The sequence below is a fragment of the Neomonachus schauinslandi genome, chromosome 4 (assembly GCF_002201575.2).
Source record: "Neomonachus schauinslandi chromosome 4, ASM220157v2, whole genome shotgun sequence".
Taxonomy (NCBI): Eukaryota; Metazoa; Chordata; class Mammalia; order Carnivora; family Phocidae; genus Neomonachus; species Neomonachus schauinslandi.
The window spans coordinates 159604001-159630935 of NC_058406.1; the positions used below are offsets into that span (position 1 = coordinate 159604001).

At 40.6% G+C, this 26935-nt stretch overlaps 1 protein-coding gene across 3 annotated transcripts in view; it reads right to left on the reverse strand.

Annotated features, from left to right (window-relative positions):
• Positions 1-26935, reverse strand: part of SYBU (syntabulin) — a 72912-nt gene that overhangs the window by 27217 nt on the left and 18760 nt on the right. For all 3 annotated transcript variants that reach the window (XM_021688754.1, XM_021688755.1, XM_044914283.1), the window contains one exon: positions 20174-20371. In XM_021688754.1, coding sequence (XP_021544429.1) covers positions 20174-20371 — 198 coding nt within the window. The remainder of the gene's footprint in view (positions 1-20173; positions 20372-26935) is intronic.

Below are 26935 nucleotides of genomic sequence, written 5' to 3' on the forward strand. Positions count from 1 at the left end.
ACCCCCCCATAGGACCCCCCCCCCCTTAAAACCAAGCCCACCCCCCCGGGGATTTTTTAAACCCCCTAAAAAATCCCTCCGGCCCCCCCCCCCCCCCCCCCCCCCCCCGGTGCAAACACCACCATTTCCTGAAGGCAGCACAACACTCTGCAGACTCCCTCTACCTGGATTATTCTCCTGTCCCTCTGGGCCTGGCTAACTAGTACCTGTTTTTCAGGTCTCCAGCCTTGACCTTTAATTGCTTCGGGAAGAGAATTAGGTACCCCTCCTTTATGCTCCTCACCCTACCCAGAATTTAAGAAGCATTCATCACATTGCAGTGCGATGCCTGCTTGCTATTTCCCAGCACGGCGTCATCTTCTTGAGGGCTTGCTCATCCTTGTATCCCAGTGTCTAATACAGCCTTTAGCACACAGTAGGTGCAGTAGGCTTGACAGAATTCACACTATTAAAGGTCCTCCACTCTTGTCATTCAGCAACGGTTCCTGGAAAGGCTCTCTGAGTTACCTTCCTCTTTCTCTCCCTTCAGTTGGATTGATGGGACTAGTATTATTTACAAGTAGACAAAATATTCCCTCCACTCCTATCTCCATCCCACATGCCCAAATCTCTTAAAACTCAAGTTTTCGGCCCAAAACTTGGTATGCAAAAATCATGCAGCCTGGAAAGACCTTTGTCTTATTCATCCCTGTCTCCTCAAGGCCAAGCACAGTGCCTGACATGTATGTAGGCTCAGAAGAGCATTTACTGAACGAGGAGAAAAAAGGTACTGAAAAAACTTGTAGATTTGACTGTGGAAATAACCTCACTAATTTTTGAGAAATTGCAAAGGAAGAGAAGTAGCAGGTTGGAGACGGACAAAAAGTATACACGTGATTCAAAGCAGAGAAAAAGATAAATTCTGAAAATCACAAACTGCCAAGTTTGGTGTTGATCTGCAGTAAAACCGTAGGGGCAAGTAGGAGCCAGCAAGAGTTCACGAAGAACCAGGTACGAAAAATAGTTCTCTCTTCCTTTCCTGACAGAGTTAGGATTGCAGGCTGCCACATGAATCACAGATGTGGAATTCGGTAGGCATGTCGTCAAACACTCAGAGTCTTGCGAACAAGGCTGACATGCACACTGGATGATGGCACAGTCCAGCACCCAGAGGATGTTGACTAATGGATTGCCTGTCAACCTCGAGGGAAATCTCCAGTAATGTGTCACCTGACTCCGTCCTTGTCCTTAACCTACTTAACATGCTTTATTAATGACATGAATGAAAACATGAAAGGTATGGCGCTGACGGCAGACTACGGATTCCACAGGCCTTGAAGGGATAACTAATACAACAAAGGACAGAGTTGGATACTAACGTTACGAGCGGCTATTTGCCAAAAGCAGCATGTGTTAAAAACTCTATGTCTGCTATTTCGTTGAATTCTTCCTCTCAAAAACACAGGGTGTCGACAAGGAAACTGTCCTGAGCGTGATGAGATTTGCCCCAAGCCGTGAGCTAGCGAACAGCAGAGCTGGCTTGTCTGACTCCAGAGTCTGCTTTCTTTTTCACCCTCTCTGCTTGGTACTTTGTGATCAGAATTCCCAAAGATCTAAGAGCGGGAAACCAAGATGATAACATTCAATTTAGTCCATTTTGAATATGCGATAAACCTTGCACCTGCTAAGGCCCTGGGGGTGGTGCTGGGGAGGAGGGCCTGGAGAAGGATAAGTCCACTGCTCAAAGATCCTTTCAGGAGGTGATGAGCTCCACAGACAAACAACTAGGATGTGAGAGGACACGATGAGTGCAAAACAGACAGAGGGGTCCAGAGGGAACACAGAGGAAGAAGACATACTCCCAACGAGGCCGAGGGGAAGCGGGGAGGAGATATGTCATGGACGAGAGGCCACTCTGGGCAGAATATGAAGAAGGAGCTGCAGAAGGAGCAGACCTCAGGTGAAAGGGATGGTGTGAACTGAAACATGGAGGGAGGAAAACACAAGGAATATTCAGAATATACTGAACCCCTTGTTCGGCAGGAGGACAGTGATCAGATGAGATAAAGCAGCCACAAAGGTGAATTGTACCTGGAGGGCAGAAGAATGTGAACACTCTGCCAAGGGCACTTACTCTGAAGGCAAGAGGGAGGCATGAGGAGTTTGGAATGGGGTGTTGATATGAACACAGCGATGTTTTATGTGGCTATTGTGGTAGAGCAGGTGACTATTATAGGTAGGAGGTGGGTCATACGGTGAGTGGGGAGAGAGCCCGGTCGGCAGAGACACTTTCTAGTTCCAAACCGAGTTCTGAGGTCCAGAAAATTAACTGCACTGGGTCAAAATCATTTAAAACTCTAGGTGAGGGGCACGTGGGTGGCTCAGTTGGTTGAGCGACTGCCTTCGGCTCAGGTCATGATCCTGGAGTCCTTGGATCGAGTCCCGCATCGGGCTCCCTGCTCGGTGGGGAGTCTGCTTCTCCCTCTGACCCTCCCCCCTCTCATGTGCTCTCTTTCTCTCTCTCTCAAATTAAAAAAAAAAAAATCTAAAACTCCAGGTGAATATAAAAGAATTTAAAAGAGGAAAAATAGAAAGTAAATGAAATGTTAACAAGCACTTTCACCTTGTGTTCCGTGCTTGACTGCAGTGTTACTGACATAAGAGAACAAGTGAATGAAGATATGTATGTTTTCTGCACAGAGTGGAAAAACAAATCAAATAGGAATTATCTCAGTCAAATGAAAAGAAAAAAAAAGTCTCCCATATTGCCTGAGGACTATGTGAAAAATTAAATAATCTAATCAGAATGGATTGAGATGCTCCAAGACCAATGCTAGATTTTAATCTAGCACTGTGCAATCAATCTTTAATGCAAATACGTTTTATTTGCAAGCACGAATGTCAATAAAATAGAACAAATAAACTGGGTAAATTCTGGCCATTCCTGACATCTGCACAGTGGTGAAACAGAAGCAAATGGGGGGTTTGTTTTAATTCAGACATGTGTTCAAGGAACTACAGTGAGACTCGGGCAGAGGGAGTAATAATGTCACATGGAAATGTTTCCAGGAAGAAAGCCTGGCAGCACAACAGAGGGAATTCTGGATCAGGAGACTGACTTGGAGGAGAGCAGGTGCAAAGCAGGTGGGTAGCTCCCACGCTTCGCCCAGAGAGGGCTGTCCAAGGCCCCTGCTGAGCCGAGAACCTGCCCTGCGGAGGGGACTTCATCTTGGGAGGCAGTGCTCCCCCTGTGACCTTTCAGAGCTGGGTGCAGGTTGGGGAGAGAGACAAGGCATTCTGCAAACCAGCTCAGCTTCCAGCCACAAGCTCCAGCATTTCACCTCACACCATTGTTTATCAGTTAAAAATGATCTGCACTTTCAAGCTTCTGAACAAAATGCTTTTTTTTTTTTTTAAAGATTTTATTTATTTATTTGACAGAGAGATAGACAGAAGAGCACAAGCAGAGGGAGTGGCAGAGGGAGAGGGAGAAGCAGGCTCTGCACTGAGCAGGGAACCCCATGCGGGACTCGATCCCAGGACCCTGAGATCATGACCTAAGCCGAAGGCAGACGCTTAACCATCTGAGCCACCCAGGCGCCCTGAACAAAATGCTTTTGAACGTCCCCCTGAGAAAGTTCTGTACTGATTCTTGTGTGTTTTTTTAGTACTTAAAAAGAATGAAGTGCACTCACAATTAGATTATGCTCTGCACACAAATTATGTTCTGAATTTCCATGGACTTGTTTAATGGAACCTTCCCCAGGATCTCAACTCAATGTGACATCTGGCACGGAACAGACATTCCCAGGCCAACACTTTGCTTGCCCTGCTATTCTGCCCCACCCCCAGCCCTCCACAAGTTAACTTTTAAATTCAAGTGTACTCAGTGTTCTCTCTTCTCTCCATCCCTTTCCTCCTCACCCCACAACGTTCTTTGAAAAACCAAAATGGAATGGAAAAGCAAAGCAGACCGTTAACAAAAATACTGAGGCCACTCTCTTTGGAACCACAGGAGAATAACTGCTTGGTGGTAAAACGGAGTGTATGATAAGTAGGAAATGGTAGTCTGAAAACATCCCCAAACAATTAAATTAGTATGTAATCAATTTCTGTAGTCTGTATCTATAAGCACCCCAAAGAGGTAAAACTAACAAGGCTCAAAAGGAACAAGCTCACGAAAGTTGAATTCCGGTATCTCCCTGACCTATAGCACCACACGAATATCCTCTGGGCTCTGGGGCATATCCATTCATTCACAAACATCTAGGGAGGACTAAGTTCTAGGCACTGTGCTAATTATGGAGACCATAAAAGCAAAGAAAACATGGCTCCAGGACTTTTAAGATTTACCCTTGTGTCTCCAACATATTTTTAGGGACACATACTTAAGATGGTAAGGAAGATTGTTTTTAAAGTGCAAGGAAATGACAAAACACATTTCAATATAGCGGTCACCTCTGGGGGAGGCAGAGAATGGGATGTGGGAGATCACCCAGGCAGCTTTGGGGGTGGTAATTATTAAAGTGGAAGGTGGATCACAAATATTTGCCTTATTATTATTATAGTGAACGGCTTACATGTGTGTAATATATTCTTGTATGCATCACATTGTATACATAATATTAAAAAGAAATAGGGAAGCAGCTAAAATGAATTTAAATAAAAGATAATAAAATAATAAGGAAAGAAAGAAAACATCGTCCATATTCTAGAAAGGCTCACACCCCAGCAGAAGAAAGAGCCATCTAAAAAATAATTATTAAATACAACATAACCATAACAATAGAAATTTAAAAACTCTAAGGGAGTATATAGTATTTAAATTAACAGCAAGGGCATGTGAAATTCAGATACCAAAGTGCCTTTGCATTTAAGAGCTTGGTTTAACCCTTTGTAAGTGTCAGTACAGTTTCCTGCCCCCCAACCCCATGCCTTCCAGACTCCCAAAGTCTGGGTTCCACGGTCCTCCTCTGCGCACTCATGGGACCCTGCTCTTCCCCCGGGAACATGTTACACTTGTTACAGGGGGCATCATGTTTACCGTTACATCCCAGTACCTGGCTCACTTCCTGGCTTATCAATAACTACTTGTTGAAAAAACAAATGAGTGGCATTACTGGTTCAGTTCTGTTAAGTGGTGGCTGAGACTGAAGCGAAAAGGGAAGGGTGGAAATGAGAAGTTGGAGACTCCCATGGAAAATTCAAGAATGCCCAGCTTTATACAGACAAAACTGCTTTACGATCCCTGGTAAGCGAGGCTCGGCAGGGTACGACACTTACAGATCCTAACCCACTGCTCCGTATGCCCTAGAGCTCCTCAGCCTGTGGCCTGGATCCTTCCCTTCTTCCCTTAACTGAGGGGGAAAGCATTGGATGTCAGGGCTGTATCAGGTTCAGGCACAGCCTTCATCTCTCAAGAACAGTCAAGCCCGCCCATAGTCTTGGCAGAAATCAGATCTTGCTGGCAGGGGCTTGCAGAGCCTGCCTATCTCAGCCACAGGGGTGAGTACAAGAAGCCAAACACTTAGGAAGATCCAGTTTCCCTGAACAGTGTTGCTGCCCCACCAGCCAAGGAAGCATCCCGCTCTCTGAAACCACCACCAACTCCCTCTGCTGAAAAAGGACTCAGCAAACAGAACCGGGAGCTCAAAATGCTCCTCAGAGGTCAACAAAAGGATGGGACCCACGACTCATGCCTGCAGCACCGAGTACCTCCCGAACACTCAACAAACTGTGCATCACAGAGCATGGGACTGTATGACCGATAACAATGGAAAAGAAAGTGGGGCATTGTTTTTGTCACAGACCAGCACGGTACAGATAAAAGGTCACCATGTTGGCGGGGATGTTGCTATGGATTTACTGTTTGCCTTGAAGCATTACAACAAAAGGCTTATTCTAGCGACATTATCTGAGTGATACTGCATATGAAATTGTGTTTAGCATAATATATTTAGCTATCTATTTGGACATACGTTGATTCCCAAGTTCCCAGACTCCAGTGAGCTCATTTTAAATCACATTGTAAAAATGTCTTCCCCTTTTTTCCATTCAAGTGAATTGGTATAGTCCTTGTTCCACACGCCACGTTCTTTCCAGGGCAAACAGATGGAAAGAGAGGATATGCCAGAAAGAAGAAATGGAAAATGAAAATGACATAAAAATAAAAATAAAGTTGCAAAATGTAATTTAGGTCAACTCCTCATGTGTTTTTAAAATCAGCACCAGCAGGCTCTGCGCATAGGGCTTTATATATATAAATATATATATATATTTTTTTTGGCTCAGATGTCACACAGGATTAGTGCAAAAGGAAAAATCCCAGCATGGGGCCTATTTTTATACAGATTAATCAATCATTTCCTCTCCCATCACTCCCCAAACTTTCAACTTAATGAAACTGGTCTCTTTTCAAAGTATGTCATTTGCTGCACTCTGAACGGAAATCCTTTCAGGAAAGGAAGTGAGCTTAAACTTTGAACCTAGATTTTTAACTGTCATCACATTTTTAACTTATTATAAATATTAACAACTTATGCTACGGCTTAATCCCTTTTATCTACCATATCCATTGTGGAATGCCACCATATCCATTAGTGGCAGCAAAATGAATGGGTAAACATTTGATTATATGTATGTGTAACCATTTAACAAAAAAAAGAAAGGCATGCATTGGAAAAGAGAAAACTATTACATACATCTCACATTATGTTAGGCACATCATTATGTATGCTGAATGCCATAATTCCCATCAGAATACCAAGCACATAGTTAGGTTCTTAGTAGTAAATATTTGATAGAAAATTTGATAGGCTGAATGGAACCTAACTGAAGAACTGTGCAGGCTCTGAGCTGTAGCCTTCCTTAACTACAGAGCATCGCAAAAATGGTGCCGATGATGCTCCCAGGAACTGTAATACAACAGCTAGTATTGATTGTTTGCCATGTGCCATTGATTACATCGCTGAATTTTCAAAACAGCCTTATGTCATAGGTACCATTATTAGTCCACTCTACAGATGAGAAAACAGTTTTAGAGAGGGGATTCACCCATTTTGAGGTTGAAAAAAATCCTACATTATGCTGGTTTGCAGAGATGGGCAGGAGAATTTATTGCAGACATATCGAGATGGGGAAATGGGGCCTTACGCTACCAGTTGGCTGAAAAACATTGGGAAAAGTGTCATCAACATTGTTTCCATGTCTCCAAAACCATGATCACAACAGAGTTCATCATGCCCCCTTATTTGTCTGTTGTTCCTTTGAAAGTTGGAAATTATATTTATAAAATATTGAGGCAATGACGAAGTCAGATGCAGACTAGTCACACAGTCCATTTCACATTCTAAAAGGGTGGTACCTTTTCACCATTTTGGGCAGTTAAAATTGAGGCATGACTAACAGTTGTCCTTTGCTGAATGGTCAGTCATAAGTATAGAAAAATAAGAGAAACTTACAATCTAGCATGATATTCTGTGCTCACTCTTATATGTGAATGAAACTGAATCTCTCTTATTCCACATAACACGTGTTGTGCTTTTTGTTTAGAGATGCCTGATGCTATCGACTGTGAATAGTCTAAAAATCTAAATTTCACACAATTTCAAAGCTATTGAACTACAGTTAGGCTTTCCATATGTATAGTCTTTCTTTGTTTCCACTAATTAATTTCAACACCACAGGCATTAATCATTTGCCCACCAGATGAAAATCGCTTTAAGATGACTCATATGTTTTACAACATTGCAAACCCAACCCGTATGTTCTTGGAATGTAGAGTAAAGAGGAAGTGTTAGATCAAATCAGTTAATAAAAAAAAAAAGAACACTCTTCCACATCCCAATTCCATGAACATGAAGAGTTTCAGAATTTCTACTCGATGCCACGTGAGAAAAGTAAATTAAAACTGGTCAGAGATGTGCTCTGAATAATTTCCATGAACCGGCAGACATGAGCACATGAGCAAGCTCTCTCTTGATAATAAATACATCGCGTCTCGGCCTACACAGAGGCCCATTGCAACTCTGCACAGTGCCAATTAGCATTAATTGTGGTTGCGCTCATCTATTCCCATAGCACAGGACTGAGTAAAGGCCAGGCTTTGCATTTACAAACGCAGCATGCAACGCTCAGAGTTAGATGAGCATTCTAAAATGTAAAAGTCCACGGTCAATTTCTCTTGTTTTAGCTTTAAATTGCACAGACTCACAGGTGACAAGGGGTATTTAAAACAATAGATGTGTGTGTGTGTTTACAAAGTTTAGTTATAGACTTTGCATTCGGAATATCTGAGAGGCAGAGTTGAAAATGTGTTTTCAGTCTACATTTTTAGCCTGCCACAACTAACTTTACACCCGCATCCATACACAAAGAGCATACCCTCTGTGATTCGATAGAATTATTTACTTACTGTGACTAATGCTACTTACTTAGAAGGTTAGCTCCGTAGACTTTCATGGCAAACACTCCTCTGCAAACAGCCTCCCGCCACAGGCTGGGGTATGTCTTGTGCAGAAATACAGTGTGAGCAGCTCATCTCTCCACGGAGTACAGTCTCAGAGTGCGGTATCCATGGAGACAGAACCTCCTCCATGTGCAGGGCAAGGAAGTTACTCTGCTGGGCACCATAGCAACAGGAGGCAGAGGGATGCCTGGCCTATCAGGGAAGAGCCGAGGAGCTTCTCCCTGAGTGACTGCAGCATTTCAAATGAAACCATCGCCCTCATGAATGGACACAAAGCATTTAAAGAAATACCAAACTGTCAAATAGAAGGAAATGCCTACACAACAGTCAGGGCTAATCCTCTGACAATGTTGGAGCAAAACGCTTAGGCTTTCTACAATGGTAATATCCCAGTGGGCAAGGAAAAAATTACAGCAAAACCCCACACATTCCTAAATTTAATGGCAAGCATGTGAAGCTCTGAAAAAAAAAAAAATGCTTGGTGTAGTCCATGAATTCCAGCTATTTAAATATGCAAGGCACTTCACAGTGCTGCCCGAGAGAGAAGAAGAGGAGAGATCTGTTGTTCTGAAGGGAGAAAGGGAAGCGAAGGACTCTCTGGGACAACCCTCAGCACAGTCCTTCCAAATGGGTTTGCTTAGAGTAAACACATTTATTAAGCTTCCACCAAAGCCCTCCATTATATAGAGGGCTTCTTACAAAAGAGGCATCTGTGATAAAACCAGACCAATGCAGAGGAGATGGTGAGTGGACATTCAAATGCCTTAATACGTGCTATATGTCAACTCTCCCCCACTTCTTATTTAATAGCAATGATGCCAGGGATCATTTATGGAGCACATACTGTATACCATGCAAACACCATCACTACAAATGCAGCTTCCTGCCAAATACTGACATTGGTTTTTGCAAAGATACATGATGTACATGTTTATCTCTGAAGCTGTGCTACTGGTAAAATTTCCCCACTTCTTATTTAATAGCAATGATGCCAGGGATCATTTATTGAACACGTACTGTCTACCAGGCGAACACCATCACTACAAACACAGTACTAACAATGATTTTTGCAAAGATACATGATGTGCACGTTGGCCTCCTAGTGTGTGCAGTATGCATATGCTCTGCTATCTACCCCACATTTTATGATTCTCACAGTAACCTGCAAAAGCTAAGTATTAATTATTCCTCCATATTACAAAGAAAAAGAAAAGATATTTTCTTATGTTGCAAAAGAAACTCTTCTGCCCACTAACTTCTCTTCCCCCACAGCTCTGCAGGTGGCCTGGTCCACCCTATTCAGTGTCTAAATATAAGGTGATGTAACCCTCCTCCCACAATTACCTCTCAGAAAAGAAGAAACCCCATATATTAGAGTCTTTCCAAAGCCTCTTATTACAGAGCTCTTGCTCATAATTACCTTCTTGGAACAAAAAGTGCCATGTGAAAAAGACACATCAGTCAGAATTGACCTCAATCTGTGCTAGTTTGGGTTGTCTTTGGAGGTCAACTGATGGGATTGTTTAAAATGAAGGAGGCCAAGAAATTAAAAAAAACAGATTTTGTAACTCCTCAGACTCTTCCAGCCTTTAAAAGAACACTTGATATAGCAATATACTTGATGGATAAATTGTACCGGTCACAACAACCTGTATCCCTTGCTAACTGAACTCGAGAACCAAGTAGCTTCGGATAGTGAAGGATATTTATACAGATCCACAGGAAAACAGAAAAATCAGCTGTCCCCATGCTGTACAGCGGATGTTTTGAGAACCTGCAGGTTATCCTCCAATGTCTACCTTCATTCTCCCCTTCTTCCGCCGTAACAGGTGCCTATTTGACTAAATGTCCTGGGATATAATTGCAAACGACTTCGTGTCCTGACCTTAAAATGACTGAGTGCCCCTTGGTCCCTTTCCCCCTTCCCACTGCCTGGTGGATGACAGCCGACCTGTCATAGCTGCCTACCAGCCGGGATCACCCAAATACCTAGGTTTTGTTTAGCAGGAGACAAATAAACTTCTGTCTGGTTTTAACCTCTGTATTTTAGAGTCTTTTTTTTTTTTTTTTTTTTTTTACAGTAACTTAACTGATACCCTCACAATACTTGTAGGCTTAAGAAAATGTCCAATGAGAGCACCAGGCATGGATTCAAAATTGCTTCATATCAAACAAATTGGATGAAAGTGAAAATGATGTGCTCTAGAAAAGTCAGATGAGTTGAAAAGTAGCTCTACGGGTGAGAACTGAATAAAAAATTTTTGTATTAACCATGAATAAAAAAATCAATGTTTGTAGGGGCGCCTGGGTGGCTCAGTCGGTTAAGCGTCCGACTCTTGATTTCAGCTCAGGTCCTGAACTCGGGGTCGTGAGACAGAGCCCCCCATTGGGCTCTGCACTCAGTGGGGAGTCTGCTTGGGATTCTCTCCTCTCCCTCTCCCTCTGCCCCTCCTCCCACCACTCCCAAGCTCTCTATCTCAAATAAATGATTCTTAAAAAAACAAATCAATGTCTCTAAGTTAACAATATAGTATAAATAAGTACATTTAACTAAGATAACAAACTAAAAAACCCATCAGATACTATTTCATCCATATCCCCAAAGATTTACTCAAGCTAGCAAATGAAACAAAACTTTTTTATTATCATTAGGGAAATGGGGGGACATTATATTCGGTCATATACACTGTATCCCTATACTTTTCTCTGTCTCCACTGCCTCCTTCTTAGGTTGGCCATCTAAATGCAGTGTACCTGCTTCCTGATAATCCAAGCTCCACAGAGTAGCCAGAAGGATCTCGAATATTTACCTTAAATTATGTCTCTCTTCTTAAAAACCCTCCAATGGCTTTCCAGTACTCTAACAATACAGACCTCATCTGCTACCGCTCTTTACCTTCCCAGCTCACTGCCCTACCCACCCCTTACAACCCTCCCTAAACATGAAGGAATATGCTAAGTTCTCAGCTCAAATGTCATCGCCCCAGACACTCCCTTGCCTCATCCCCAGTCTTGCTTTGCTTTTCATTATCTGAACTCATCTTGTTTGTCTGCTTGTGTATCAGCCCTGTCCCCATGTTAAAAGCAGACTCCATAAGAACAGGTATCTTGTCTGTTTCTTCCCTCTATCCTTAATGCCTAGAACAACGGTGTCAGCATAGAGTAAATGCTTAATAACTGTTAGTTGAATGAATGAATGAAAGAAAGAAAGAAAGAAAGAAAGAAAGAAAGAAAGAAAGAAAGAAAGCAAGCTAGTCAATGTACAGCCAGGATTCAAACCTAGGTTTAACAGAAACCTCTTATATGTGATAAAGTGAGGGTTTCCTTCCTTTCCTTTACTTAGACTAGGGCACGGACATCACCTTTCCGCAATGCCATAAACATTCTAGTCTGTGCATCTCCAAGTGTAAGCCCACTGCAGCCACGTTCCTGAAGCGTTACCTCAGTTAACCATGACCTGCATCCTTGGCTGCTATCAGATACAAGCTTAGGGGGTAGAAAATGTTAATGTAGTGAATTACCCAAACGAACACACTATGTGGTTCAACACATAACTTTTTGTCAATAACCCTGCTGTAAACCAAAAGGCCACCCAACAAATTATACCAGCAAAGAAGACAGAGAGGTCAGGGTATTTACCACTCTGGCTCTTTTCCTGTCCGGGGCTTCATTCGTCTACCAAGTGCACAGCTGCTTCGCACATGGCCTCAGAATTTTCTCCCTCTGTGTTCTGGGCAACTCTACCCTCCCCTCGGCCCTTCAGGATATGGGAATGGCTCCAAGCTGTTGCCAGGGCCAAGCATTTCACCATGCCTTGTTGGATCCCCTTAATTATGCCCATTGCATGCAGACAGTCTCTTCGATAAATCCACCTCAATTAGTACAAAAAAAAAAAGGTCCAATCTGAAGCATATGTCTGCATGATTTATAACTCTTGGTTTCCAAGTTTATGTATAAAATAAGTTTCTAGGTTTATTTCTCTTATGTTGGCAGTCGATAAATATGTTTCATGGTGGGTGTGTGGTCTGCTGGAATGTCTGCCATTTATGGGAGACCAGTAATGCTTCGTTCTCAATACGTTAGAGCACTTAGTAAGCATTTGGCAGGCCCCCAAACCAGTGGCTAGAACACTGTACATGCAATAAATCCTACCAGACCCAGAATTTGGATGGCAGTCACCTGTGGGAAGAAGAGGATTATAATTCACTAATTCTTAGGGAAAAACCATTAATGGACCATTTGGCACCATTACATTGATTAGGTGCACCATGAAAAGCACAGATGGGAGAAAGCCACGGAGTAAATATGTAACCCTGCCTTAAAGGTAAACCCTTCAGTCCACTCATCACATTTAAGCTTTATTTTACTGGTCTGGTGTCTGTTGGGGAGAAGTGATAGATTGTACAATAGTCCACCACAAAATATTCTCTGCAATATCCTCGGTGAACATTCTTTCTCTCAGGGGGAAAGAAAGTTTCAGAGACTCATTTCAGTATAAACACAAAAGCTCTTGTTTAAATTGACAAAGTCTAATGATCTCTGCTTAGGAAACTATTCATGATATGCAGGGTAGCACAATAAACATCTTGACAAGTAGGAAAGGACTAGTGTATGATTAAGTGGAGAATACTGAAGACCTTAACATTCCTCTGATGTTCATATCCTCAGAGTTTATTGATCTGCCCCAAAACAGTCTTATGTGTTCAATTCTGTGGACTTTATTGAAGTTACATTGAGGTTCATTGATTTTGTTATCAGCAACAGCCAGCATAATCTACATATGGGCTATATCAGCTAATTTATGAAAATTAATAAGAATTTTTAGGGCTCTACAGACATTAAAGAAAAATAATTTCTGCCTTATTCAACACATCTTTCTCAATTGTCACGCTCCCTTATTGTAATTAAAATTATTCCTTTGAAGGTGGACTTTACAACCAGCACAATGGTTAAGAGTTAGTAGCAAGACTGCCCTGTTTATTTTTTTATTTTTATTTTTTTAAAGATTTTATTTATTTATTTGAGAGAGAGAGAATGAGAGACAGAGAGCATGAGAGGGAGGAGGGTCAGAGGGAGAAGCAGACTCCCCAACGAGCAGGGAGCCCGATGCAGGACTCGATCCCGGGACTCCAGGATCATGACCCAAGCCGCAGGCAGTTGCCCAACCAACTGAGCCACCCAGGCGCCCAAGACTGCCCTGTTTAAAATCTGCTTACAAGCTGTGCCACCTTGGATAAGTTACTTAACTTCTCTGTGCCTGAGGTTCTCCATCTGTAACACGGGACGAGGGTATCCTTTTCTCCCATGGATGTTAGGATTAAAGAGTAACATGCTTGGACTTTTGCTGGGGACAGTCAGCACTCCATAAATGTTCGCTAAAAAATTTTTTTTTAAAAAGATTTTATTTTTTAAAATAATCTCTATACCCAACGTAGGGCTTGAACTCACAATCCTAAGATCAGTCATGCTCTACCGCGTGAGCCATCCAGGCACCTCTAGCTAAAAAATTTTTTAAATCCAATTTCAGAGTTATTTAAGCCCCACAATTACATCCAATATACCCTTCCAGATATTTTCATAAGGTTTTCAGCATCTAAAATAGATTACAGCCTTTATTTGAGGCTGGGCTGTGCTGCTGCAAGACCTTTGACTGTAACTATAAGCTATTAGAAAAATAACACCTTGCCAAGAAGGCTGGAAGTTTCCATAGAACCAAAATCTTTTAGCACTAAAATTTTAATTTTTTCCACTCTATGAAAATATTTCTAAAATGCTTAAGACATTTTTCTGCCCTCAGACACATTGTTTTCTGCTGGCTCCACCATCACAATGACTCAGTCTGTTTCTAGAACATGAAAGTGCTACAAAGCACTTAAACGCTTAAGAGGCCGCTGTGCTTTTTAGCGGTCTTTTGTGTGCTCTTTCATATTTTCCCATCTCTTCACTGTCAAGGCATCAGCCGTCACTTCATACTTTTGTCAGTGCCCTCCTGGAACAATCACTGCTCCCATTTTATGTGGATTAGGAGCCCAGGACATGCTAGAATGCTGTTTCAAATAAACACAGGTTCTGTATGAGAGTTTTAAAGGGCTTCCTTGTAAAGAAAGTGCACGGAATTTGTGATGTATATTTTAGGAGCTACAAATGACCACTATGAACATTTACTGAGGAATTATTCTGTGGTGGGTCTAACAATGGGCACTTTACATTCGTTAGTTTATTTGATCTTCGAAACAACCCATTTTACAGATGCTGCATACAAGGTTTCGGGAAGATAACAGGCAGTGGAAGAACACATGGTTATAAAGTGGCGGCATGAAGATTTAAACCTTGTATGTTCACGGTTCAAGGTACAACACATCGGAGTCTGGTGGTTCTGACACACACTTCTTCCCCCAAGGACAAGCCAAGCTGAGTAACCCGGGGAAGAAGCTGTGCATGTCTCCGCTCTCAACTCCCCTCTAGGTAGCTCAGGTTATTTTAAGAATGGTTTCTCACAGGTAAGTTGTCTAGCTCTCTTTGATCTCACACGACTAACTTTGAAGTGAAAGCAAGCTCGTGATAAGCACAAGAACATCTGCAGTTATCCGCTGTGTGAGAAAGAGCCTCTCTCTACAACGGGAACCCATGTTGATTAATCGCTAACCTAGTCGGTGCCTTCTGAGTTTTCCAGCATATGCCTTTGAATGTGGGAAATAGTCTTTTTAAAGTAACCAGGCCTCTGTTATTGTTGTGAGGTTATTATAGTTCACCTGGCCAGGTCTCCAATTCCCTTAACCCGGTGGGGTTATGACAAGGGAATACTACCTTGGTTTGAATGCTGATGGCACACAGTGACATCTTTCAAATGCAGATTTCAACATTTCAGTTTCTAAAAGGAGATTTCTTTTAAATTATAGTGACCCTAACCATTTGCTCTTTATCTGTCTCCTCGATCAGCTGGTGTTTTTTTCCTCCTTTTCTTGTCTTCTGATGATTTGTTTAAGTCATGTAATTGTTTCCCCAGCTCTCCCTCAAGCCTTGTGGAGAAAGGATTTAGTTTTTCTTTCTGTAAAATGATGCCACCAGGTCTTTTTCTTCCTTGGACTAAGCTACACCAAGTGGTAAACCCACATTAAAGGAGGCCCAGGAATGTCATTTAATGTACTGGTGCAGAAATGCAGTCAGGCCTTGTGGTTCTGGGTGGAAATGTCAGGAAGACTGCAGACCAAACCTGAGAGGAGCACCTGGGAGCAGGATTGTTTCCACTGCAGAGTCCTCAGAGCTCCCAGACGGAATGCCTTCATTCCTTTCCTTCTGATCGGCACCATAGGCCAAATTTATCACACGGTATTCTGCTTCAGTTATAAGCTCCCTAAACGCAGGGCTGACACTGAGGTCTTCTTTGCCCTGTCTCTCCGACGCTCTTCCCATGCCAAACACAATTCCTTGTATATGGTGTACACTGTATTTCTCATTTAAGTATTTACTGGACACCGACTTTATGACAGGCACCGTATTAGGCTCTGGAGATTCTGTCTTGAGTGTTCCCTGAATTGACTGGTAGATAAAAGGAAACCATGAAAATGCAAAGCCATTATCCAGCTGGACCGTAGGGATGTTTTCTTTTGCTCTTTGGTGGCAATTTTTAATTGAATCTGCATAGGCATTAAGTGATGGAAGCCAAAGTGACAGAAGGTTCACCACCTCCGAGAAGCTCCTGAACAAGCCCTGCCTGAGGCCCTGCCTGAGGAAGGAAGATCTGGCATGCTGTGTGCACACGGTGCCCAGTTGGCAAGGTGCAGGCTTGCTCAGCCCACCCTCCTAAGCTTTTCCCAGCATCCTGTGACAGATCTCCCTTCTCCTTCTGCATCAGATGCTCAGTGAGCATCTTAGCTCTTTATCTGAATGACTAAAGGGGCATTTCAAGAACTCCTTTTTGAGGTGAAGAGCAGTTTTCCAGAATCTAGAACAACAGACCTAAAATTAAATGGGCTTGGGTTATTTAACGTTAAAGAGGCCCAGAACATCCGTATGAGAGACACTAATTACTTGCTATTTTAATAAACTGGTATTGGTTCTAATGAGTTGATTTATTTTAAAAAAGTAGAGCACACACGGAGAGCTGAGGATGGGTTTGGGCTGAGGGGAGCCGGTCACTTGGGGCTGGGGAGGAGGGAGAACATTTTAAACTGAGAGCATTATCTTCTTGTGGTTTAACAGATGATGTCTCTGCATTTTATAAATTGTGGAGTCATCCAGGGGCCTCGTTTCCAGGATTTCCTCTCTTCATATTTATGAGACTGACAGGTCTATTCTGCTGAAAGTTCAGAGAACTATATGTCATGGTACAGATTTTTCTACAAAGAGCTTACTGTACAGAACTGGGTCCCCCTCAAAAGCTCGAGCAACTTTTTCATTGATGACATTAGGAATTTTAGGCAACTAAGAAAGAAGCTTTAGGGATCCCTTTGACCTTGATTAAATGAAAATAAATAAAAACACCGCGTGGGAAGGGCTGCTGAGGTGAACATGTACAAATGGTATGCTTATGAGCAAGGAAATCAGAATTCTGGTGACAAAAGTTGGTGTATGACAAAAGTGATGTTTCAGGTTCTGCCTCTGGGCAAAGGGTCATTAAGTTAGGATTCATAATTTCTAAGAAAGGAGGTCCAAGAAACCTCAGAAATAGTGATATTTTGTGTGTATGGGTATTTTTCCGGAGCATGGGTTCATGGCCTTCATGATTCTCAAGGGATCCATGAATTAAAACAACACAAAGAACTGTTCTTGTTTTCTCTCATTTGTCCATTCGTCCTTCCTTCTTTCTTCCTTCTTTCCTCCCTCCCTTCATTTTTTTTCTTTTTTTGTCTACATTTTCTTCAGGATGACCTAAGGCCTTAAACATGCTCAGCAAGACAAGTGGCTGATCCTTAGCAAGTTGAGTACCTACTGTAGGATTAAGGACTTGCTCAGCGTGAATATTCTGCACACACACATAGGGTTTTAAGTCTTATGTTAACATTTGATTATTCCTCTTATGATTATTGAAACAAGGAGTGGCAATGATAATCTTAACTTCCATTTAATCTTAGTTTGTTCTTGCTGCACCATACCTGTCTCCTGTGTCCCTGTTTCCTTTGTATTGTCACCACTGTAAAATGTTTTTGGAATAAGGTGGGAGGTGGGGGGTGGGAAACCAAAATGAAATAATTTTAAGTTGCATTCAAACCCTACAATACCTGCACAGTGAAGTCACTCTTCCTTTGCAATTCATGAAGCTGGCATTCTTTCTTGCACCATTTTATCTTTTCAATCTCATAACCTACCTTTGCTGTCGAGCTGCCACAATGCACCGGACTCTGTGTGGCAGGAATAGAAAGAGGATGACAAGGCTCCTGCTCTTAAACTTACATCCCATATGTTAGAGAAACAGACTCTACTGGTGAGTACTCTCAGGTTAAAAGAAAACTGAGAAGATTTTTCCAAAGAACATGTACAAATGGTCCATAAGCACACGAAAAGATGCTCATTGTCATCAGCCACCGAGGAAATGTAAATCAAGACACTATGAAATACCACTTCACACTCACAAGAATAAGTATAATAAAAAAGACAGTAACAGCCGTCAACAAGGATGTGGAGAAAGTGGAACCCTCATACGTTGCTGGTGGGAATGTAAAATGGTGCAGTCATTTTGGAAAAGTCTGGCAGTTCCTCAAAGAGTTCAACGTGGTTACCATATGACTCAGCAATCTCTTTCCTAGGCATATACCCAAGAGAACTGAAAGCATATTCACAAAAAACTTTTCCATGGATGCTCATAGCATCATTATTCATAAGAGCCAAGAAGCAGAAACAACACAAATGTCCATCATCTCTGAATGGATAAACAAAACGGGGGGTATAACCACACCAAGACAAGATGTTAATAAAGAAAAAGTGGAGGTGGCAGTGGCGGAGAGGTACATGAGAACTCTCTGTACTCTCCACTGTTTTCATGTAAACATAAAATTGCTCAAAAAAAAAAAAGTCCATTTTAATGTGTGGTACAGCCATACAATGGAATAATATGGAGCCATAAAAATGAATGAAATTCTAATGCATGCTACACTGATGAACTCTGAAAACGTTATGCTAAGTGAAAGAAGCCAAATACGAAAGGCCACATACAGTACGATTCCATGTTTATGGGATGTCCAGAATGGACAGGTCCACAGAGACAGAGCAGGTTAGTGGTTGCCAGGGGCTGGGAGGAAGGGAGAGTGGAGAGGGGCTAATGGGCAAGGGGGCTTCTTTGGTGGGATGATAAAAATGTTCTGAAATTAGATTTTTTGAATAAACTACTTTTTCAAAACTATAATTTTGAATATACTACAAACCAGTGAATTGTATACTTTAAAAGAGTAAATTTTATGGTATGTGAATTGTATCTCAATTTAAAAAAGAACCACTGAGCTGAAGGAGGGAGGGAGGCAGTTCTCGTTCTTGTGTACACAAGGTAATGGTTTATTTGTTGGCTCTAATCACATGACATTCTTTAACTCACTGTCTCTGTCTTAGGTATTGAAGGTATCCAACACCCTTTTTACAATAACCATCTTTCTCTTTTATATGCTGTCTTCCCCACTGTGTATCATTCCCTTTCTTTTTCATATTATTTCAAAGCAAAGGACTGTTCACAAATTCATCATGACTACCATTTATCAGGAGCCTAGGAAAGAGGAGATTTCCTTCTCACACAGTTTAAGTTTTATTCTGACACTAGTCAACATTATCTTTGGTTGACCAAAAGCAAGATGAAGAATAATCCATTAAGATATGCTGTGCAAATCAATTATTCAGGAAAAACAAAAGCAGACAGAGATGGAAGAGGACATAGGACCAAGCCTGGCTCCACTGAAAAAAAACATCTATAGCTCCTTGCACAATGATACCATCACCAAAAAAATGAGAAGACAAACGTAAGGAATGAAGACTCATGCAAGTCATTAATCTGTCTTTTCAGGCTCATGAATATGTACAGCATTAACTGTGGGTGTTGAAGAAAATAATGCAATATATAGGCTGTCTGTCAATGTCAACGCTCAAGGCCTTTTACTTAGAAGTTATAACTTTAGTTTTATTAAAACTATACTTGTTCATATACTGCACATATTTCTGGGATATAACATATTTATTTATATATTGCAAATTCTGAGAATTGACCTTTTCTGGCGTTCATGGTATCTTATGCAATAAAAATCTCCATTTCGTCTTATATTTTGTAACTGTCGAACATCTATATGTATACATATAACATCATACTCATATTTAATTCTTTAAAAGCAAATAAAGTCACTAGGTTAGTCAGTCTGCTCGCCTACAGATTCCCATCAAGATAACTTGTTCTTTTCATAAACTGTGGGCACTTTAGACGGTACCAAGTAATTTCTTAGTAAAATTTATGCTAGAATTACATAGTTTAAATGTCTGTTAGACCATCCACTTTACATGTCTCCAACTTTGCTCCTTTTTCTATGCCTCTATAATGCACACACATCCCTATATTTATTCAATTATTAACCATCAGTACAGAAAACATTCCACTCTCTGCCCTACCTCCCTAAAAAAAGGGAGATGTTTCTGGGTACTGAAACAGCATCAGTACTGTATTTCCCTGTCCTGATATACAGGTGTTTCATTTCAAATGTGAAATCACTCCAGTCATACTGTTCTGAGAAAAGCATGCAGAGTAAGTGCATTTACCTGGCTTTACAAGGCCTGACTTTGGTTCCTTCTTATATCGAGATGACTGGACGCTTCCTTCACCAACCATTCCAACTGTGCATTTCTTTCTGGAAAAGTCTTCATCACTTCCAGGGCAAAAGCCAACAGGGCTGTTTCCAGTATCAGAGGGCGTCTTTACGGGAGACACCGATTGGCTGCTAGGACAGCCTGTGTCATCTGGAAGACAGGAATCAGTAAGTGTTTAATGAGGAGGAGGAAATCAATGATGGCAAAGAGAAGCCATGCAACACGTGTACTCACACAAACGTACTCTGCTTATGAGGACCTGGGTGGACGCCTGCGGATGCCTCGCCTTTTATTTTCCATATTTTGGCCAATTTTGTTAACAAAGAAAATAACAGTTATCATAAAATATATCTTAAAGCAAAACCTTCTAAGCTTTTTGGACCACAAATATTTCTATAACTTTCATGTCAACACTTAAAGGTTTGTCTGTTTTAACACTTTAGGTAGTATATTTTTGGGTCAAAATTGTCCATAGATTTTTTGATGCAGTTAGTAATAAAGAGTTCACCACAGCAACCCAAGGGCATTACTGTGAACTCTTCAGAGTTGCTTGTGTTAGGAAAAAAAAGTTACTTGAATATTATTGACCACACCCAGTTTTTGATCACTTGGCCCATCAACTGGTTAACAAAGTTTAATAGATAAGAGATCTGGCTTTTGGAGTTCAAAGGAGCAGGAAAAAAGGTGGGTTTTTTTTGGTTTTTTTTTGAAGTATCCTGTTTTATTAGCATACATACCCACCCCAAAATATATCAATCCAGTATCTTGCTGTCTGGGATAAACTGGTAAAATGAAAATGATATTCAAATTAGAAATATCCCCTTAGTTTTCAAGTTATAGGTTATTACTATGATTATTATAAGCTAATATGCATGATAGGAAGTGACCTGAGTAGATGCTTATGAGGCAAACAGGAAAGTCATACTGCTGACTCCTATAAATGCTTTTCATATTTATTAAATATTCATGATGGTTGGTTAATTCATTTATACTTTGATGAGAACTGTATGGGAATTTAAAGTATGTCTCCTCCAAATAGTCGATTAGTGGTAAATATTCATTACTAAATAATTCTTTATTATACAGAAATATTTTGATGGCAGAGCTACTTTAGTAACTCATTAGACAAAAAAAAAAGAGTTTAGTACTAATACCTTTTGGACTATTACACTTTTATGAATATTAAAGGAACAAAAATAATTTGCCATCTGTGAAAGGCTCTCTTCAACTCCACAGCTTTAATAAAGACAGAAACAGAACTAGGCATGAATAAAATATACTGGTTGCCTGAATTAAGATGACTAGAATCCATCTAAAAAAATCAAGGCTTCATTTTTGGCTTTCATTTCAGATTTTATTATGAAATAGCCCCAGTTTCTGGAACAAAGTGAACTTGGCACTGGTAAAATGATTCACTTCTCCGAATATTCTTCTTCTTCTTCTTTTTTTTTTTTTTTTTGCCTCTTGGACATATTAGTACCCACAGGACCTCACTGGTACATTTCTGGAAGCAAGTAGTTTTTAGTGCCCTGCTCATGCCTTCTGCCTTTGCTGCTCACTTAGAGTCCCCTGTTCTTACCAAACTCTGGAAGAAACTCTGGCCGTGAAGGAGGGGGTTGAGAGCCCCTCCTGGTGGTTACTGCTCAGCTTTTTCATCGCTTATTGTCCCTGCCTTTCTGTGTCATTTCCTTGTCCCATGCTGCAACCCTAAGAAAGCCCAGCTCCCCTCTAAAGGGGCAAAGCTGCTAATTACTCAGACAGATTCCAGCACTCTTACAAGGCTCAGCAGGCCTGCACATCGCCTCAGGAGGGGCTCCTTCTTGATTCCGATCCCCAAGCAGATAAACCCAGGCAAATGCAGTCTAATCATTCGAAATTACCCACTACCTTTAGAATTATTTCCTTATGAGTCACTTCCATAAATTACCTCTTTTGAAAGAGAAATGGTCCAAATAAATAAAAGTCTGTGCTTCAGAGTCTCTAACCTAAAAAGCAATTTTCTTGAAAACACTCAGACTCAAGGGGATAAAATCAAACAATTTCCAGTATTGAGAAACACTGTCAAGATTATAATTTAACTAAATAGAAAGCAAATGTGCTTTGTTGGTTCTACTATCATTTTGCCAGAGTTAAATGAGAAGGAATATGTATAAGCCAAGATTTCAGTACTAATAATGTCAAGAATTAAGTGCTAGGGTCTGGTTAAAAATTAGGACCCAGAATTACTTAGAATAGTGGCAGTTTAGGGAAGGTAGCAGAAATTTTTTTTTTTACCTGAAATGTGTGTTTCACAAGTCATCAATATTTACAGCTAGTATCTCCAGGGGAAGGGATTGAGAAGATGAAGACCTAAATAAATCTTTAACTTTTGGTACCTCGCACAGCATCTGAATCACTACATAAAGTGGTATTCCCCCAACATCTCTTAACTGTCTAGTATCGTGCTTCATATTGAGGGAGAAACAATGGGAATACAGACATAATCATTCATTGGTTAAGCTAAGTCTTGGCATTGACCCAGCCCCCAGGCATTATACCCAGCCCCCATACAGATGGAGCTTATAAATAAGCCAAAGGAGTTGGGTAAATATCACAATGCAAACCAGCAAGCCTCTTAAAGCAAATCCATACTCAAGAAAATCGGTGAGTTATCAGAGAAGTTTGGGGTATTCAACTTATTTCGTCTGATGAGATCAACACTAACAAAGGTATCTAGTTTGGAAAGGAAAGGGCATTGATTTTCCTACTAGAGAGAACAAACTTTAACTTATGAAAAGTAAGACCCGAGCAAAGGCAACAAAGGTTCATGGACCAGGGAGTCATCTGGTAGCCTGTGACACCTGAGGTATTTTCCTCCGTGCAGCACTGAAAAAGTGGTCATTTTTCCAGCAAGTCTTGTTTAAGGCTTCTTTCCCCCTTTCCCTCCCCTTCCCTTCTCTTCTCCTCCTCCTTTTCAACTTCATGGTCACAGCTAGAAGCAAACTGCTAGTCCAGATGAAAGTAATACTCCTCCCCAAAATTCTATGTAAAATATGTTTCCTTCACATTTACTCTAAGATTCTAAGAAGACTAAAGCCAAGTTGATGCTCCTTGGTTACTCATGTCTAATCTTACTATGTGCCAAACTACATGCGGATCAAGCACATATTAAACAGATTTATTGGGGCGCCTGGATGGCTTAGTCGGTTAAGTGTCTGCCTCCCGCTCAGGTCATGTTCCCAAGGGTCCTGGGATCGAGCCCCGCATCGGGCTCCCTGCTCAGCGGGAAGCCTGCCTCTCCCTCTCCTTCTGCCTGAAGCTCCCCCTGCTTGCTTTTTCTCTCTCTGTCAAATAAAATCTTTAAAAAAACAAAAACAGATTTATTTATTAAACCCACTTCGGCTAAACCCTTTGGGTATGCCTTCTGTTTCCTGTCGCTACTAGCTGAATTTGTCCTGTGGGATCCATAGATTTATAACTACAATATTTATAATTATGGCTTTTATGATGTTAGTATAAAGAAATTATCAATTACAAAAAATTCTAATAGGACACCATGAGGAAACTATTTCAGGGCAGGAAATGACAAAAATCCTGAATGATCTACCCAAAAAGTGTGGAGTGTTTCAAATTTCCAGAAAAATGCCTGAGAAAAACATGAACATTTCAGCCTGGTTTTGGTAGAGGGAATTTTTGCTGCAAGGCTTTAGGAAAAGCATGTGAAGACTGTCAGTCCCTGGAGAGGGAGGAGTTTTTCTTTTAAAATACACACACACACACACACACACCCTCCCTCAGTGCTTACATAATTGAGCTTTTACACTTCTTCACTATTCATGGTCAGTATAACTTCATTAAAAAAAAACATAAAACAGGGGTGCCTGGGTGGCTCAGTCGGCTAAGCATCTACCTTAGGTTCTGGTCAGGATCTTGAGGCCCTGCTCAGCGGGGAGTCCACTTCTCCCTCTCCCTCTGCCCCTCCTCCTGCTTGTGATCTCTATCTCTCTCTCTTTCTCTCAAATAAATAAAAAAAATCTTTAAAAATAAATAAATAAATAAAATAAAAAAGGACCACGTTTCATGTTTTATACATTGTGATCCATCTGAAAATATAGGATAACTTCCTTCTGGGGTCAATAATTTTAAATCCCACTTCAATGGGCCCAGGATGGTCCCTGGTGGAACACGGGTAAAACTGACCCTTATTAAGGCTATTTTTGATCACCATCTATAGGGAAGGAGACTAATTTACATTTCCTCCTTGATTTACACCAAGGAATAGGTTATTTTGTTCTTGTTGTTCATTTGCTTTGAATCTGTCAACACACAGGATGAAGGATACAGAAAGAATATCACAGATCCAGGAAGTCTCAGAAGTTGTGGCCCATCTCAAGTGCTGTAAGAAATGTACCTACTAAATAGTTTCCAAATTGTTGTTAAGGAATAAAAAGGTTAAGATCTATAAGGACAGATGAGAGAAATAGGCATCTATTATAATTTTGTAGCCTGGAGGTGGTTAAAAAACTGTTTTTTAATCTATTTTTCCTCTCTCTTTACATTACAAGCTCTTTGAGAATATGGGATATAGTTAATAACTGGACAATTACTCTACTTACAATTCTGAAAAAAGGTGTAAGTATCTTTTAAAATAATTTATATCTTATTTTAAATGCACTAAAGAAACTTGCTAAATTAAAGGAAATCTGTTGGGGTTGTTAAAATTTTAACTTAATCTTTGTGATATTATCAGAGTAATAATTCTTAACGCAGAGGATCTAGATAGAGTGCAAAAGAGTATAAAGAAGGAAAGAGAAAATAAAAGGATAACAGTTTCCCAAAACTGTGGTACCCAGAAAAAATATTGAACAATCTGGCCTATGTCTTATTGAATTTTTAATTATGCATATGGTTTACTTCCTCACTTGCTTTTTGCTTTGTTTCAACATATAGTATATTCAGTTTCATTACTCTGTTACTGAGCACTTTCCTGTGGAACTTGTTAGGCTATAAAGAAAGAAGCTATTAAAGACTGACAGGAGCCAACACAAAAGGGCCCACATTGGCCAAAGATGGAATAATTTGAGCATCAGAGAAAACAAACAATTAATGCAACTGACTGATAACCACTGGATATACAAAAAAAAAAAAATCTGTGAGCCATGGTCATACAAAAAAGTAAAACTAAAGAGGGAAAGAAAGACCCTTTCCACCTAAAAGAATCCCAAAGCACTGGAGATCATTGGCAGTGGCCCAGGGACCAATTCTTTGTATTGAAATTTGGCAATTAAAAGGAAAGAAAGAACTAGCATAAGTCCTGATTGAAAAACCATTCCTACACAAACTATATTTCCGTATAACTGAAATCCCTCATTGATGTTACAAAGTTCTTCCTTACAGAAGCATCTGGTTAATGAAAATAGATGGAATAACAGAAACAGGAAGTTACAATTTTGTTATTATTTCTAATGAAATAATTGATTTAGAGAACCACATAATGGGTGAAACCATTAGACAATAGTCTGATAGAGAATTTACAGTGAAGGGATCAGGCCTTACCCATCTGCACCCATTCTCAGCATCACCAATGGTGGGATAACAAACATTATGTACCTTCTGATGGGATGCCAGATGAAACACACAGCACTCCCCATGAAGTATTCTTGCCATAAAAATTTCCCCTGCATCTAACCAAGCTTTAAAGACAATGTCCACCTTCTAAAATATATAGAGAATAGAGAGTAATGAATCAAATCAGGGGCTGGCAAGCTGCAACCTGCAGGAAAATTCTGCTTGCTGCCCACTTTTGTAAATAGAATGTTATTGGAACACAGCCATGCTGAATCCTTTAGATATTGTCCACTGTGGCTATCAAGTTACAATGGCAGAGTTGAATAATTGTGACACAGATCATCGGCTAGGAAAGTCGTAAATATTTACTATTTTGTTCTTTACCGAAAAAGTTTCTTGGCCTCTGGATTAAATGCTATGAGGAAACAAATGGACACCTTCAAGACAACTGGGGTTATTTCCATGTTCTCTATCATAACAAGGAATTATGTTAATTGTGTAGTAATGAAAATGGCACTATGATTGTGTAAGAAAATGTCCAGTTTTTAAAGAAATGCAGGCTGAGGTGTGTACGTAGACATGAAATGACATGATGTCTGGAGATGTGCTTTTTAAAATGCTTCAGCAAAGTAAAAAAATAAAAAAGGAATAGATGTAGCAAATATGATGATATCCTGTCATTACTTAATCTGGACAAAGTAGATAAGCAGTATATGGGAATTCATTGTAATATTCTGTTTTTGAGTATGTCTTAAAAAGATTCAAAGTGTTTTATTTAATTTCTCAAAAAACATTTTATGAGTAATTTTTAAAATAGATTATAAACATATCACTTAAAAATCAGTTCCATCTTGTAGCATTTCTTAGGTTGTTTCCAATTTTGTCACTATTATTGAAATTGTTTCAATAACATATTTTTAAAATAAATCTTTAGGTGCCTGGGTGGCTCAGTCAGTTAATTGATTTCAGTGCAGGTCATGATCTCAGTGTCATAAGATCGAGCCCCACGTTGGGCTCACATGCTGGGTGTGAAGCCTGCTTAAGATTCTCTCTCTCCCTCTCCCGCTGCGCCCCCCCCCCCGCCCCCGCTTACATGCATGCGAGCTCTCTCAAAAAATAAAAATAAAAAATAAAAAAACAAATCTTTGGTCAAATTTTTTATTATCT